Source organism: Barbatula barbatula (genome assembly GCF_947034865.1).
Source record: "Barbatula barbatula genome assembly, chromosome: 12".
Taxonomy (NCBI): domain Eukaryota; kingdom Metazoa; phylum Chordata; class Actinopteri; order Cypriniformes; family Nemacheilidae; genus Barbatula; species Barbatula barbatula.
In genome coordinates, this window is record NC_136775.1 from 14,386,515 (window position 1) to 14,403,799 (window position 17,285).

Consider the following 17,285-nt stretch of genomic DNA (forward strand, 5'->3'; position numbering starts at 1 on the left):
TTCTATTATTTCATGCATTGATCAACATGCGTAAAACGCTTCTCATTACAGATTTTGTTTACACTTGTTCTCAGTTTCTCTGTATGGGGAAATATGATGTAGACATGTTCTTATCCCCGTGCAATATCTGATTATATATAAAGTTCACAGCACTCTACATTAGTTATAGTCAGTTTAGTAGTTTTCTACATATACAATTTGCATAAAGTGAACATTTTCTTTTCCTGGAGAAGTCAAGTATGTCTAATCCTTTGCTGATGTGGCACTTCTGAGGTTTTTGCATGAGAACGATTCTCTTTATGCTGAATGTGAAGTCCATCATTTTCCAGATAATAAAAAATGTATTGGGTTTCAACGGTAGAAAAGGAAGATAATCTTGTGCTGGAGAATTAAAGAGCTTAATGCAGGTCAGGTTTATCTGCGACTGCAGACAGCACGTGTTAATGAAGGGTCTTGTGAAATTACCGCTGTAAATCACTGCGTGTTTGCGTTGGTATGTTGTGTAGAGCTTTATATTGCAAGACTGAAAGAGCCAGCACTTTAAAACGCATATATAGCATGACATCAAATGCGTAAAGCATAGAAAGTAACATAACGTGGACAGTTCACCTCCCAAAATTAAAATGGTCATGTATTCCGGTCTTGTCATTCAAAACATGTATATGACTCTTTCTTTTGTGTAACACAAAAGAAGATATTTTGAGAAATGTCTCATTGGTTTTGTGTCCATACAATGGAAGTCAATGGGGGCCTGTGTTGTTTGGTTGCATCTAAAATATCTTCTGCAGAAGAATTAAAAGTCATACAGGTTTAAAAGGACATGAGCATGATTAAATAATATATAAATGGGTGAGCTAATTCTTTTATTATAAAACAATTGATCTAGTTACTTCTAGACAATGTGATCTAAATTGTACATGTATGTGTTTGTTAACTTTCCTGTTATAGTTAAACACAGGGATCAGATTTGGGAGTATGTCACGGACGGTTAACTGCTCCGACTGTGCGAGTGAGCGAGCACCTTTGGCTACGGTTGTACAGCTGTGCGCTGCATATTACCATAATGATGTGAGCAGTTCAGTAGAGCAGAACGCACAAAGCCCAAGGAAGTAAGTGTGAAATTAGGAAGAATTTACAACAGTGCCAATGCAGCACGCTCACAGCGCAGCCGGCAGAAATATTGTCACTAATAGGATTTACAGCTTAAGCAGGAATCCCTTTGTCACCACATAGTGCAGCAGAAAACACTCCTTCATTCATTATTCTCTCGTTCTCTCTCTCCCTCCTTCTGCTTGTTTTGCTTTGGGTTGCATAGTACGTTTAATGTAATGTTAATTGAAACAAATGTCAGAGTGCCTTAAAATTTGACAGTGTGAAATAAAAGCAAACATATTACTCCTTTAAGTTACACACATCCAATATGATTTAAAGTTACGCCATCATTGTATGTGATAAAGTCGACCTTGACATGTTGGGTTTGTTAGAAAGTCTTCATTGTGTTTTTGCATCTGATTGTTTGAAGGTTTTTAATGATTCACAATGAATACTCGAGGAAAATCAATTCATCGATTTCAGGATCAATTGATCTTTGATCATGAATGTGTATTGATTCTCATGGCAGGAGAACAGATGTAGGCTGTTGTAAAAGATACATGAGAAACTTGAAATGCATAACAGAGTTTTGCCACAGTCCAAAACGTGAGAACAGATTATTTTCCTCACATGCTGAATAATGCATAACTAGCTTATGTGTGTCTGTAATTACTGCGTGTTTGTTTTGCTCCCCTACAGCACTACATACATTTGTTATCAGGCATTTGGTGTGCATTCTTGGTTAAATGGTGTAAATTATGCCCAACCAGAAACAGATGATGATACGATGGGAGATTCAGCACTTTCAATTGTGTAGATTGTGTAGATCAGATGAGAATATTGATTCATGTCTGTGGGAGCATATGCTGAAATGAATGTTCCTGCAGAGCACATTACAGCTGAATGAGGCTTGAATGCACATCAGTCATTATGGGCTTGACTTGTGTGATCAGCAAAGGTCGAGCAGACTAAGGGCTGTTTAATGCCCCTCTCTCTCTCTCTCTCTCTCTCTCTCTCTCTCTCTCTCTCTCTCTCTCTCTCTCTCTCTCTCTCTCTCTCTCTCTCTCTCACACTCTCTCACACTCTCTCTCTCACACTCTCTCTCTCACACTCTCTCTCTCACACTCTCTCTCTCACACTCTCTCTCTCACACTCTCTCTCTCACACACTCTCTCTCACACTCTCTCTCTCACACTCTCACTCTCTCACTCTCTCACTCTCTCTCTCTCTCTCTCTCTCTCTCTCTCTCTCTCTCTCTGTCTCTCTCTCTCTCTGTCTCTCTCTCTGTCTCTCTCTCTCTCTGTCTCTCTCTCTCTCTGTCTCTCTCTCTCTCTGTCTCTCTCTCTCTCTGTCTCTCTCTCTCACACTCTCTCTCTCTCTCTCTCTCTCTCTCTCTGTCGCGGAAGAGTGTTTGGCGTTGAATGAGTGAGTCTTTCTAACTTTCTCTTTTATTTCGGCTTGGTTGTGTAAACCGTTTATTTTGGCAAGTAGATTATTGAGCAAGTAGAGACGCTAGCCGATATGGCGGCGTCTCAAGGTTTGGATAACTTAACGCGGAAGCATGGCATTAAAGTCATCACTGCGGAGCGTTGTTCTGTTGAGGATTGCACAATTGCTGTCGCTGAAATAGTTGGATACTCTAGTATTTTGTCTGCAGCTAGAATGAATAGTGCTGTAGTGATTTTTTTGGATAGTATAGAGAAAGTAAACGAGGTTGTAGTGAAAGGGATTGTCGTGAACAGTGCGTTTACCCCGGTAATGCCTCTAGTCCAGCCGGCCAGAAGGATTACGATTTCAAATGTACCGCCATTCATCAGGAATGAGATGATTGAAAAGGAATTAATGAGACATGGGAAAGTTGTGTCTAAAATTAGGATGATTGCTTTAGGGAGCAAGTTACCTCTGCTGAAACATGTGGTTTCATTTAGAAGGCAAACATACATGATTCTAAAAAATGAAAATGAAGAACTAAGCTTAGCTATGAAATTTAGGGTGGATGATTATGATTATGTGATTTATGCAACGTCAGAAAGAATGAGGTGCTTTGGCTGTGGGAAGGAGGGACATATAATTCGTGCTTGTCCTGAGAGAGGTGATCCAGTAGTGCATGAAAATGAGAATAAGAGTGAGGAGGAACAGGAAAATGTGGGTAGAAATGAAGAAAAGAGACAGTCAGAAACTGGTGAAGGATCGAGTGAGGCAGATAGAAATAATAAAGGAGAAATTGACAAGGAAAACTTGGAAGAGGCTATAGAAGCAAACATGAAAGAGTCCAAGGCTACTGATCCTGGAGTGGTTGCAATAGGAGATGAGGAGGATATGGAAATGGTAGAAGATGAGAGTATGTTTAAAACACCTGCAATAAAACGAAAATTGAAGAAGAAAGGTGGTGGGAAGAGAGCCAGGAAGGAAAGGGGAGATGAAGTAACAGGAAAATCTGAGAATTAGATGGAATCAGATATGAGTAATGAGTCTCAACCTGACCCAGAAAGTGGAAGTGATTCTTCAGGATCTATGAACTCAGCCTCACAAAAAAGATCTGCTAGAAGTGATTATACAATTGAGAAAATAAGAAAATTCTTACAAATAACTAAGGGAATGAAAGGAGTGAGAGTGGAAGATTATTTCCCGGATCGGGAATTGTTTGTTAATTCAGCTAGAATGTCAATGAAAGAGAAGGGTCCAAGTAGCTTAACTGATCAAGAGATTTACAGAGTGAAAAAAATTGTGCAAAAGACTAAAATTAACATACTGAATGATGGATTTGAAACTGATTGATTTCTGTATTTTTCTTGTGCTGTATTGCCCAATAGTGGTCTCTTTTTATACATTCATGGGCACGCTAAGACTAGGTACACTTAATGTAAATGGTGCACGAGAAGGTGGGAAGAGAACAAAGCTTTTTGAATTAATAAAACAAAAGAAATATGATGTGATGTTAGTTCAAGAAACCCATAGTGATGTAAAAAATGAGATTGATTGGAAAATGGGATGGGATGGAGAAGTTATTTTAAGTCATAAAAGTGCATTGAGTGGTGGTGTAGCTGTTCTTTTCCAAAAACACATGACACCTTTATCATATGAGGTTGAACATATTGTTGAAGGACAACTATTGAAAGTAAGAGCAACATTTGAAAAATTTGTTTTAGTTTTTGTAAATGTTTATGCTCCTGTTTGTGGTCCTGAGAGGGTTTATTTTTTGAAAACATTGAATGATGCTCTCTCTAGTTTGGAACAAGAGGAGTATATGTTTATGGGAGGAGATTTTAACTGTACAGAAGACGATAAAGTAGATAGGAATCATAAAGAGCCTCACAGGGCATCCAAGCATGAAATGTTGAAAATCATTGTTGAGCATGATCTCTATGATATCTGGAGAATATTGCATAAAGATGAAAGACAATATACATGGGCACAGGCAAGAGAGAATGTAATTAGTTTGGCTAGACTTGACAGATTTTATTGTTGTAAGCATCATTTTAATGTTATAAAGAAATGTGTGATTTTACCTGTAAGTTTTTCTGATCACTGTTTAGTTGAATGTAATATTTATATAGCAAATATAAAACCTAGAAGTGCTTATTGGCACTTTAATGTTTTATTGTTGCAAGATAAGTCTTTTATTGAGACACTAACATACTTTTGGAAGCAGTTTGGGTTAAAGAAACATGAATATAGTTCCTTACGACAGTGGTGGGACTGTGGTAAAATGGAAATACAGCAACTGTGCCGGCAGTACACTCTCAATGTTTCTAGGGACATTACCCGGTCAATGAGAAACCTAGAGATTGAAATTGTGGAAATGCAAAATTCAACAGTATCCACAGGAAACAGAGGGCAGAATGAGGTTATTAAAGCGAAAAAGAGAAAGTTAGATGAACTGTTAGGTGTTAAAGCACAGGGCGCACTGGTACGCTCTCGATTTCAGAGCATTGAGCAGATGGATGGCCCAACTAAATTCTTCTTTGGTCTTGAAAAAAAGAATGGTCAAAGTCGTTATATATTCACTCACTATACTCAATAAATGGAAAAGATATAACAGAGCCTAATGAGATTAGAAAAAGGGCAGTGCTGTTTTACTCAGAATTGTATAGGAGTGAGAGGCCGGAAATGGACGAGTCAGTCAATGTGTTTCATACAGGGTTGCCAAAAGTGTCGATTGAAGCTAATACTGATCTTCAGAAGCCCATTTCCATAGGAGAATTGCAGATTGCACTGCGGAGTATGGAATGTGGCAGGGCACCTGGAATCGATGGTCTCCCCATAGACTTTTATAAGGCTTTTTGGGCAGTAATAGGGGATGATTTGCTTGCAGTTCTCAGTGAGAGTCTGTCTGATGGATTGCTACCACTGAGCTGCAGAAGGGCAATCATAACTCTGCTGCCGAAGAAGGGAGACTTAAAGGATATGAAGAATTGGCGACCCGTGTCACTTCTGTGCACTGATTTAAAAATTTTAACTAAGGTTTTGGCAATAAGACTGAGGGAGGTAGTTGGTCGGGTCATTCATCAAGATCAGACGTACTGTGTGCCCAAGAGGTCTATCTTTGATAATATTTTCTTGATCCGAGATAGTTTGGAAGTTTTTGGGTTTAAATACTGGTCTTATTTCTATAGATCAGGAAAAAGCGTTTGATCGGGTTGAACACGGGTATCTCTGGCGTACACTGGAGGAGTTTGGGTTCAGCTCAGGTTTTATTGCTATGATCAGAGTATTGTACCAGGACATTGAGAGTGTGCTGAAGATAAATGGAGGTTTGTGTTCACCTTTTAAAGTTAAAAGAGGAATCAGACAGGGATGTGCATTATCAGGAATGTTGTATGCCTTGGCGATTGAACCTTTACTGGTAAAAATTAGAAATAATATTGAAGGCTGGTCAATACCACAATCAGGTGAAAAAGTTAAACTATCAGCTTATGCAGATGAAATTATTGTCATGATCAAAGATCAAAATGATATACTGGCGCTAAAGAAAATTATTGATGAGTTTGGCATTATTTCTTCAGCCAAAGTAAACTGGTCTAAAAGTGAGGCATTGGTGTGTGGTAGATGGGATGGAGTTCCTCCTAAATTACCTGGAGGCCTGTCCTGGAGAAGTGATGGAATTAAGTATCTGGGAGTGTATCTTGGGAATGATTCTATGTTATTAAAAAATTGGGAAGGTATCCTAGAAAAAGTAAAAGGGAAATTACAAAAATGGAAGTGGCTTTTGCCGAAGATGTCATTTAGAGGGAGAGTTATAGTGATTAACAATTTGGTTGCATCAATGTTATGGCACCGTTTGACGTGTATTGACCCTCCTATTGGGCTTTTGGCAAAGCTACAAGCCATTATAGTAGACTTTTTCTGGAGTGGATTTCACTGGACTGCCCAGAGCGTACTGTTTCTCCCCACGGAGGAGGGTGGACAAGGACTCATACATCTGGCCAGCAGAAGAGCGACTTTTCGATTGTTGTTTATACAGAGATACTTGACGGGACCAGTAAATTTGGTCTGGAGGAAAGTCGCTGATATCATCTTTAATCAAGTGAGTGGATTGAGCTTGAACGCAGGACTATTTTTTACGGACTTCAGCAAACTACAGTTTTATGCATCGAATCAATTCTACAAAGGACTTTTTAAGGTCTGGCAACTTTTTAAAAAACGGAGACAGGACACAACATCTCTGTACTGGTTGCTTGAGGAACCTCTTGTTCATGGAGCAAGGTTGGATGTGGCTTGTGAAGTCACACCAGGACTATCTCAAATGCTGTGTTCATCTAAAATACTAAAGCTACAGCATCTAATGGACATTGGTGGTCCTGAGTTAGGTAACTCTCAAATGGTGGCCTCTCGTTTAGGACTTCAATCTGTACGACAAGCTGGAAAAGTGTCAGATTTAATATTGCAAAGGTTGACTGTGGAAGAAAAAATGTTGTTGAAAGAATATTATAACTGTAAAGTGGTATATACGAACCCAGATCCATTTCCAAGTATTTTTATTACTCCTGATTTGAAGGGTTTAAGTGGGGTTTTTTTTTGGATTTGAAGAGTCTAGAGGATTTGAGTTTTCAAGATGTTCAAAGTAAAGTGGTATATAAATGCTGTGTAAAGGTCTTAAATAAAGCAATTCTTAAGGACCGAAAAGATACAGTGTGGAGGGAAAAACTGGGGTTGGAAGATGAGGTTAAACCCACATGGAGAATTTTTTATAAGTCACCATTGGAAAAGCACATTGGTGATCTTCAATGGAAAATTTTGCACGGCACAGTTGCTGTTAATGCATTTGTGAGTGTTATTAATCCTAATGTGTCTGATGAGTGTCCTTTTTGTAAAATAAGGGAAACGATTTTTCACTGTTTTATAGAATGTTTTAGATTAGTGGATCTGTTTAGGATATTGAATTCAATGTTTCTTAACTTTGGTGAAAATATCTCCATTCAGAGTTTCATTCTCGGTCCATGTTATAGAGCGGCGCAAAGGAGCAAATATCAATTGCTAAACTTTTTGATTGGACAAGCTAAAAGAGCTATATACATGTCAAGGAAAAAAAAACTAGAAGGTGTGGTGGGGCAAAAAGTTGAGACTGTTTTTAAAAATTTGGTGAAAAGTCGGGTTCAAATTGATTTTAAGTTTTATAAATTGGTTAATGACGAGGAAGGTTTTTTGCAAAGGTGGGGATATAATGAAGCTATTTGCACAGTTGTGGATGGAATGCTGTTTTTCGATTTGGTATTGTAAATAAGTATTTGGGTATGGAAGAAATAATGATATGTGACAAGAATGTGATGAGAATATAACAAAATTATGATTTGTTTTTTAACAGGTGCACCTTTTTGTAAACAGCTTGTTGGTCGAGTTAGCAGAGGTGGCGATCATATCACAATGTCAATGCGAACCCCCATAGCCTTCAGAGAAACAGTTAAAACTACATAAACACGTCATGTTTTATGCTAACATTGCACTGTTTTTGAAGAGCTTTGCCTTTGAATCTATTTAAAATAACGTAGTAGTGCTCCCAAAGTGCTGCTGGCAGCTCGGACCTCCGTAAAGACTGCAGACACGAGAGGCAAGCTAATGGTGGCAAGACAGCGGCGATTTTAAAACACAGTTAAAAACGGCGGTGGTTGGTTTGGAATCGCGAACCCTTATTTAGCAGCGCAAATACAGTTTAAAACGCCAAACACATTTAATCCATAGCGTAATTGTGACACCATCGGCTTGCCATATGAAACCCATACGTCTAGCGCGTGTTTACATTGAGGCACTCGATCATGCCAATTGCATGCGGATATTGTGTTCTTGCATCAAATCCGAAAGAAAATGTCTCAACATGCATTCATAAAGATTTTTGGCTTTTAGTGGTCTTAAATGCCTCTTAAGGGATTAAAAACATAACCATTTCTGCTTAAGGCCACTGTTTACTGAACTCGGTTTCCTTCAGTCATACTTTCAGCATGAGATGATGTATGAACAACACTGGCACAGAACGCTTGCAGGCAGAAACAACTCTAATTAAAGTGGCATAATAACAAAGCGTGATAATGCACGAGAGAGATAAAGGAGGTCAGAGCTAAAAAATAAATCCCTAGGAATGATAAACATGATGTAAACTGCCTGTTTATATTCAGTTCAGCGGTGTTAAATATTTCATGTACTCACTGGAGTCCTCTCATTTATGCTCTTAATTCAGCAAGTCATTTGCATTTTAAAAGCTGAAACTTAAAGAAACAGTTCACCCAAATATGATTCTGTCACCTCTCCCATCTCTCATGTTTCTTCCTCAAAACCGTAATCTTAATTCTGGTTGGAAATGTATCTGTTGGTGCACAGTATGTTTACTTTAAAGGAGTAGTTCACCTTCAAAATGAAAATGATGCCATCATTTACTCACCCTCTTGTCATTTCAAATCTGTATGACTTCTTTCTTCCGCATAACACAAAAGAGGATATTTTGAAGAATGTTGTTAACAGCCCCCTATTCACTGGCATTGGTTACACTAGAAGTGAATGGGGGGCTGTGCTGTTCTGCTACCAAAAAGGTATGTGTTCTGCCAAATTAACTGACATGTTTTTCATTTTGAAGGTGAACTACTCCTTTAAAGGTGCTGTGTGTAAAAACGGACAAATTGCTCCGCGGAGTGTGTTTCATAAATACGTTACCTCTTTCGGCAAGGGGGCGAAAAAGCAAAGACATCTTTGTTCTGTGAGAGCCGCCATAGTGCTTTGAAAGAGAGAGGTGGAGTGAGTCGTTTGGTTTGCAATTCGCAACCTCACTTCTAGAAGCCGCCTAAATCTCCACATTGCTTTTTTATTTATTTAGTCACTCTCGTGTCATTATAAATCTTTATGACTTTCATTCTTCTGCATATCACAAAAGAAGATATTTTGAAGATTGTTGGGAACCAAGCAACATTGGCCTTTTTTCCACACTTCCGTTTAAAGATTTAGAAACACCTGAAATGATATTGTTTTATCACAATCCCAAGAATAGATAGAAATAATCCAAATTTGTTTTTTATGCAGTAAAATACAGTATCTGACGCACAGTAAATGTTGTTTTTCTTTTCAGAGATTCTCTTGGATGACTTTCTGCTGACCTACCCTGTGTTCATGTCGACCAGTGACCTCTGCCAGGCACTACTTGGTCAATATCCTTCCAATGACACACCCTTTAACATGCACCATAGCGTATGTTGTTTTTGCGGTTGCTTATAGATTTAAAAAGTAAAAAAAAGTATTTTCTCGGGCACATTATAGCATAACCTTTAGATCGATCATATTTAACGATTTCGATTTCCCCAAACTGTGTCCTAATGTTTAACTAGTATTGTACATTATAAATATATTGTGCATACCTTTATTAAACTCACAATATTGTATGTATCCTCCTCTCTGAGGTCTCGGTACACTAATGTAAATGATCATGAGCAATTTCCATGAAATCTCTGTGAAATCTCCACGAAATTAGCAATTTGTGATATAATACTATGCATGAGCGTTATGTTAGACACCATCTATTATATGATCTTAACCGCATTGCTCAGCCAGGTGTTAAAGCGCTTAACGTATTCTGTGGTGTTTAGCCGAAGGCACGCGATTTAGACTCTGTTATTGAACCCTTGGTAATTTAACACAGAGATGCCGACCTCAGGCGTTTCCTCTTCCTTTGAACTATGTGTCTGAGTTACACAGCGCGCTGGAATAGATTACACGCCTTAACTACTCCTGATCCACCTATTGTTCAAAGAAAGGACGACTGAAAGAGGAGGGCAGAGAGACTCTGCTCAGGAAAAGGAAAGTGCTGCACCTGCTGTCCCAATGGAGCTCACTGTGTACAGACCTGCTGCAGGATGACGAACACGCAAAACTATTCCTCAAGGTACAGGAAGAACGGGTCTGTTTTATAAATTAGAAAAATGCTACCTCCCCTAGAGTCCATTTTGATTTCTATATGCAACTTAATGAGAACACAGGATTATCACTGGCTTCAGATGATTTGAAAACCTGTCTCAAAGTGCAACTTTTTGAAGACGTTTCTGTGTAAACTGCAACGTTTTGAAAACGATGACGCCATGCGCATGTGTATTCGCGCTCAGTCGCGCAAGTACAGCCAAAACAATATGGCGGCTTCCCATACTGTGAGCTCTCGCTGCTCGACTATGTTTTAACGTTTCCCCTGCAAAATGTGGATGTGCTGCACCAATAAGACCAGCCGAGACAGACTATTTACTTTCGCCAGACTTTAAACACGCATACGTCGACCAACGGTATTAAAAAGCACTTTTGGCTTATAACTGCATGTGTGTGTGCCAACGCATGTCCTGTTTCTTTACACAATAACATCGCCACCCACTTGCCTGGCGTGCATACTACAGCGTTTTCATCCGTTTTCCCAGACCGTTTTGATAACCCTGTCATGTGTACGTGAAACTCTTCAAAACGCAAGTAAAAACTTTTCCGTTTTTCATCGTGTAAACGTGGCCTAAGATTCTGTTCGCACTGCATGCCAATCTGAATTGGCACTCAAATCATATCCTTAGAACTATCCACACTGTCCTTTTGTAAAAGTTATGAAATCTCCTCCAAATTTCGGTTAATATCTGATTCAACAATTTCAATAGTTGACATGCAAGTATTCGAACCAAGCTAAGACATGAAAGAAGAGCTGATCTTTTATAAGCGTTTTACTTATATCTTGTGTTTGTTTTACATTTATTAGACTCTCTACAGATATGTTCTAGATGATCTTTATGAGTTTCCCTCGCTGGAGAAGGACATCAAGGAACTTCAGAAACTTCTACGAATGCAGCGTAGACAGTAAGTGTCCTCACCATCACATACAGACCCCATCTGATGTTACACGCTGCAGTCTATCTGAACTGAATTATGAATCTCTATGACTTCTGGGAAGCTAAGAATTCACGATAGATATTTAAAGATGCATTAATCATAATCATCACAGTAATGTTCCTCAGCATTTGCACTCCCAAAAATACAACATGAGAGCCGCAAAAAGATATTATCTTTATCATTATCTTTCCAAAAACCCATTTTAAGTGACTTTATTGAGATCAGCCAATGACAAGTGATCTTTGACTTCTGTCTGTTACCGTGCTAACACGAAAAGAGAACAGAGCTGATAAACGAGTGATGTTACGAAGAAGTTCTGTTGTTTGCATGTCAGTGTGTTGAAAGAGAGGCTTTGCTGTGGGTGATAACTGAGCTGTAATCCAACAGCATTCAGAAGACTGTGGTTTTAAATGACCTAGGCTGGAGGTCTATGACACCTGGAGAAAGTGATCTGCTAAAACACTCATTCATCCTAAGACAAGTGCATTAGTCTACACAACTAAATCAATCACACATTGTTTCTTGATAAATTGTCTGTAACAAATCGAAACCTTTCACAAGTGCAGTTCTTTACATTAGACACGTAGAAGACGTAGTCTTTAACAGTAATAATGACGTCATGTAGCTTTAAGTGGCTACTTAATTTGTACCTGAGAGAATCTGTGCGTCCGAAATCGCCTGCTTCCATACTAAAAAGTAGGCGACAATGAGTACGAGTCACGAATAGACGAGAAAGTGCTGTATGAGGTAGACGAGAAATACCCGGATACTAGCGTGCATCAGATGGACACCCCTCTATCCCATGATGCCACGGGAGCTGAGCAACGGTCAAATTTAAACGAAGTCAATAAAATAAAAGTAGCAGAAAAATTCAACATATTAATGATGAATACAGATACAGGTTGATGTTAATTCTTCATGGGTCAAAGAGCATACGGGTCACATGACAATAAATCACGGCGGATGCAGTACTGTTTTAACGGTAGAACTGTAGGAACTTCATTTAAATCATAGTATTCCATTTGGACACTGTAGCCCCGCCTCTTCCTTACTACACCAACCAATCAGGTGCTAGGTTGACCCTGCTCTTTAAAATTTCAGTGTTTTCAGACGGATCTTCATGGTTATCGCCGATCGCTTTTTATGTCTGAGAGAAGCACAGCACAGCAAATGATATACTGAAACCTCAAACATCTACTTGATACTAATACACATACGTTTTTTCAGCTCTCAAACATTTGCACGTGCGCTCTGATCCAACATCTCTATTTAGTAACCAGCAGTCCAGCCGATGACCCCGCGGCTTTACATCACACTCCCGCCGGGGGTTCATGAATGGCCGATGATTAATTCTAGTGGCATCGGAGAACATGGAGACTGTAAAACTCGCTTCAATCGGCTGTTTAATCCCAGAGAGCTGTGCCGGGATGAAGCCATTTCTGCGTTTCATTTAGATGAGGCAATCAGTAAATCACCCCGCGTCACATTTTAATGTTCGAGCTGATGGTTGAGGCCTGATCTGAATGAGAAAGGGCTCTTTTTACGACCGCTCCTCGCAGCGGCGTTGGGTGCGCTATCGTTCAGTTCAGATATTATGGCACATTCATATTTGAAGTGATGCTTTTGGCTCATTCTTCTCTCTCTCTCGCTTACATCGCCTGTGTCTGTTTCTCTGCTCATCAGTACGGTAGATGAATACTCGCCGCAGAGGAAGGTAAGAGATACTGTAAAACATTCGTTCTTTTATCTGCACTGAATCTGTATGCGTTTTCCATTGACACGTGATGTTTGCACACCATCAGAATAAAGCTCTCCTCCATCAGTTGAGTCTGAGGGAGAACTGGCACCCTGTGAGAGGATCTTCCAGAGAGAGAAAAGAAGGTAAACGCATCAAATATTCCCTAGACTCATATCTCTGTGACCGCCTGCAGAGGTATTGCGGAATACCGCCGGGTTGTTTATGAATAACAGTGTGGGTGAATCTTGTTTTACGGCGTTTTTACGTGAATATTTGTGATGGTGTGTGTCTCCTCAGTGCTGTGTCGTGTGTACGTGACGGTAGACTCGTACGTGAGCTTGAGGACACACAGCGAGGCGTCTGCGCAGGAGCTGCTGAGGACTGTGGCAGAAAGACTCGACTGCGCAGAGGACGGCATGGTGCTGGTCGCCATCACGTATTCTGGAGGTCTGAACGAGCAGAACGTCATTCATTCATTGACACAAACTACAGCTGTTTTTTTTTGTTTGCCTTAGATCTGCATTTTGTACCTATTTCATTCCAGTGTGTGTTGAATTCCAACAAAAGCAAACGTCAGTGACAGTCAAGATGCAATGTAGTGCAAAGATGCAATGAAAGCTGTGATTGAAAATCAAACTTTTACAATCAAATTGACATTTTTGAACCGTTTTAAAAATAGGCCTACATGAATTTGGTTGCATCCATTTGTTTGTTTAAATGCGTCGAAACTACAGGACCCATCCAACAAATTGTTTATTTAAAAAAATGAACATACAACAAAGTTCAATCGTTTATTCAATACAATTATTATACAATAAAATAATCATATAAATGAATATGACCATAACTTATATTATATAAAATAAAAATAGTTATATTATTAGACACTAGCCAAACACGGACCAGAAGTTAACTGCAGTCCCGGCTCACGCGCCTGATGAAACGGTCAATAAAAAGTCAATTCAGAAAAACTGAAAATCATTTTGGAGTGTTCTCTTATTTTTTCCAAGGCTGTGTATGGCCACATATACAAACACCGTGCTGAAATAAAGGTCCTCTCTAAACCTTTTCCATTGAATTCACTAGAACGTCACTGGATATCTCGACTGGACAAACTGTGCCTAGAAACAATCCAGTACTGACCTCTTGGGGCCAAACTCATTATTTTAGCTCTCCGCTTTTGACTGACGCTGATGTTCCTCTCTCTCTCTCGGTCTCCCTCTCTAGACAAGGTTCTGCTTCAGTCAGAACAGTGTGTGTTCTCCACTTCACTCACTTCTGCTGACAGGCTGCACGTCTGTAGAAGAGATCTGACTGAGATCACGGTGAGCAGATCCGCTTCACACACTGTAAGATCAGGACAGGTCTTAAGGGAGCCTTATTGTTGGCATTTTACCCCTGTCCATCTATAACATTGAGTCAATGTATCTTACACCAAAAAACAACAATTGACACAAGTATACAAATGTCAAGGGTTTGTCATCCCATTTGTAAATTTGCAATCTGTCAATAAGTTGCACATATGGACAAATGCAACACATTTAAGATGTAATGATGCATGAAATCCAGCTGGTTGTAATATTGTTCCCTATATGTGTTGAGCATGTTTCAGGCCATAATGCCAATACATAATATTTGTGATACAGTGTACATTTGTTTTATATAAATGATCCCATGCAGAACGTGGAAGGAACTTTACGTTGTGACCATGTATGTCTACATAGAATATAAGCTCTTATATTTCAAAAGTGCGAGGAGAATGTTGTTTTCAATGACACGGCTCATTTAAAGCAGTCCAATAACAGGCTGTATTTGCTGTAATAGTCAGGGTTGTGTTTTGTCAGAGTCCCTGTACTGATAATGGACAGCAGCGCTCCATAAAGATGCTCAGCATGAACACATGGGATGTAGCCGTGTCTCTAACCAACTGTGACTGGAGTCTCTTCAGTAACGTCCATGAGGTGAGGTCGCGCACACATTTATATTGATCATATACTTCTGTTGTTTGTGTAAACAGATGTTAAGAATTGAACGAGTGAAGCATTTATATGTACAACTGTATACCCAAAGCACTTTACAATCATACCAGGGGTCTCTCCTCACCCACCAATCAGTGTGTAGCATCTACTTGCACACAGTACAACTGCGCCAGTGCACCCACCACACAATTTAGAGTTTTGGAAAAGCATAATTGACTTTGATTTTATAGTGTTTTTACAAATGAGGACGTCCCCACGGGGAGGTTTTACTCGCGTTTGGTTACAAATTTGTCCCCAAAGTATTGTTAAGAAAATAGTTACACACACACATATATCTAGCAGTGCCACACCAACGTGAGTTGACAAGTAACAATTTATAGGAGAAATTCAGTTTAATCTGATGGAACTTCGGAGTTCAAAGAAATTTTATGAATATAAATGATTGAAATACAAACGGGAGCTCACATTTTAGGAAATATTTTCAACTTTGAAAGTTTTTGTTTTACATGTCTTATTTATACTGTATCTAATGGATGGTGCCAGCAATGGAAAGATCATGGGTTCATGCCTGGACAACTTGTGTTTTTTCCCTTAACCCTGCAGCAAGAGCTGGTGTTTTTCACTCTGAGCCGTGATGCCGGCAGCGGCCACACGGTGGCGCTGGAGCAGCTGCTGCAGCGCTGTAATGAGACTCAGCAGTGGGTGATGACTGAGGTGCTGCTGTGTCCAACCCTATGCAAACGTGTGCAGCTCTTCAAGAAATACATCAAAATAGCAGCACAGTGAGTGCAAACACAGTGACATCTTTCAGAACAGATTTCTGTTGTCTTCACGATCTCTGTTGTTCACACTTTGGCCAAAATGTGGTTGGGTTTCTTCCAAATATTAACCACATACACACACTACTAGAGAGAACACACAAGAAGCCACAAGTGCCAAAAACACTCAAACACAGCAGTATTTTTGTTTGATGTTCCAGGGAAAAAAATCTTTTAAAGTAAGAAAGAAAGTTTGTTTTATGTGCTCAAATTGCTTTCATCTCATCTCTCAGCTGTAAAGCACAGAGGAACCTGAACTCATTCTTTGCCATGATTATGGGGTTGAACAGTCCAGCCGTCAGTCGACTTACTCAGACGTGGGAGGTAAGACCACACCAGAATACATCAGTCTCTCTTCAGCATGAATTGTTTTCCAAAGAGTATTGCTGACTATGCTGAACCGGTTTCCTGTCCTCGTTTCAGAAAGTCCCCGGGAAGTTCAGGAAGTTATTCTCCGAGCTGGAGAGCCTGACAGTAAGCGATTGTCTCATCAGGATCTTAACTTTCCTCCTGCCGGCTCCCCTCCTGTTCCCTCCCGCTGGTGCGTTTTGGGCTGTTTGTGGCTCATTAGAATGTAACATATGAAGTCATAATCATGTCAGAGACCCCGGGGAGGAAACAGCAGGCGGTGTTCGAGAGGATGAGATTGAAAACACACCAGATGGTGTTAGTGGGTAAAATAATACGAACCGCATCGCAAGCACGCTTTCGCAAATATGTACATGTGACCCCGCAGGACCCTTCTATGAACCACAAAGCCTACAGAGATGCCTTCAAGAAGATGAAGTCTCCCAAGATCCCTTTCATACCTCTTCTTCTGAAAGGTACAGAAATAACTTCACAATACATTTCCAGTGAAGTCATTTGTCTGTCAATCAATAAATGGCACAACGTGATTGGTTAGAAGTGTGATTGACGGCTACTTTTTTGGTCCCACCAGTGTTGTTTAGTGTTCTAAGAAGTATAATGTGTGAATTCTAAATACATATTTGATCTTTAAACAGATATTACCTTCATTCATGAGGGCAACAGAACCTTTCTTGACAACCTGGTTAACTTTGATAAGCTAGTAAGTAAACAGTAACACTTATGAAGGTCGTTTTATTTGGAAAATGAATGACATGTCCCAAGTGTGGAGTAGAATCTAATGTATATAATGTAATGTTTTGTGTGCAGCACATGATAGCAGACACGGTGCGAATCATCAGGCAGTGTCGGACGGATAACATGGGTAAGTCTTCCATTCACACACATTTGTGTTGAAATTTAAATGGTAAGTGTTTGTAGCTTTACTCCATTGTTTGGATAAACAGACATTCGAACAGT

At 39.6% G+C, this 17,285-nt stretch overlaps 1 protein-coding gene across 1 annotated transcript in view; it reads left to right on the forward strand.

The window, feature by feature from the left end:
* Nucleotides 1–17,285, forward strand: part of rapgef5b (Rap guanine nucleotide exchange factor (GEF) 5b) — a 52,258-nt gene that overhangs the window by 33,136 nt on the left and 1,837 nt on the right. The window contains exons 12-25 of the mRNA XM_079470429.1: nt 9,644–9,722; nt 10,309–10,453; nt 11,294–11,391; nt 13,108–13,138; nt 13,227–13,305; nt 13,460–13,609; nt 14,390–14,487; nt 15,007–15,123; nt 15,745–15,923; nt 16,193–16,283; nt 16,383–16,433; nt 16,696–16,783; nt 16,964–17,028; nt 17,136–17,190. Coding sequence (XP_079326555.1) covers nt 9,644–9,722; nt 10,309–10,453; nt 11,294–11,391; nt 13,108–13,138; nt 13,227–13,305; nt 13,460–13,609; nt 14,390–14,487; nt 15,007–15,123; nt 15,745–15,923; nt 16,193–16,283; nt 16,383–16,433; nt 16,696–16,783; nt 16,964–17,028; nt 17,136–17,190 — 1,326 coding nt within the window. The remainder of the gene's footprint in view (nt 1–9,643; nt 9,723–10,308; nt 10,454–11,293; nt 11,392–13,107; nt 13,139–13,226; nt 13,306–13,459; nt 13,610–14,389; nt 14,488–15,006; nt 15,124–15,744; nt 15,924–16,192; nt 16,284–16,382; nt 16,434–16,695; nt 16,784–16,963; nt 17,029–17,135; nt 17,191–17,285) is intronic.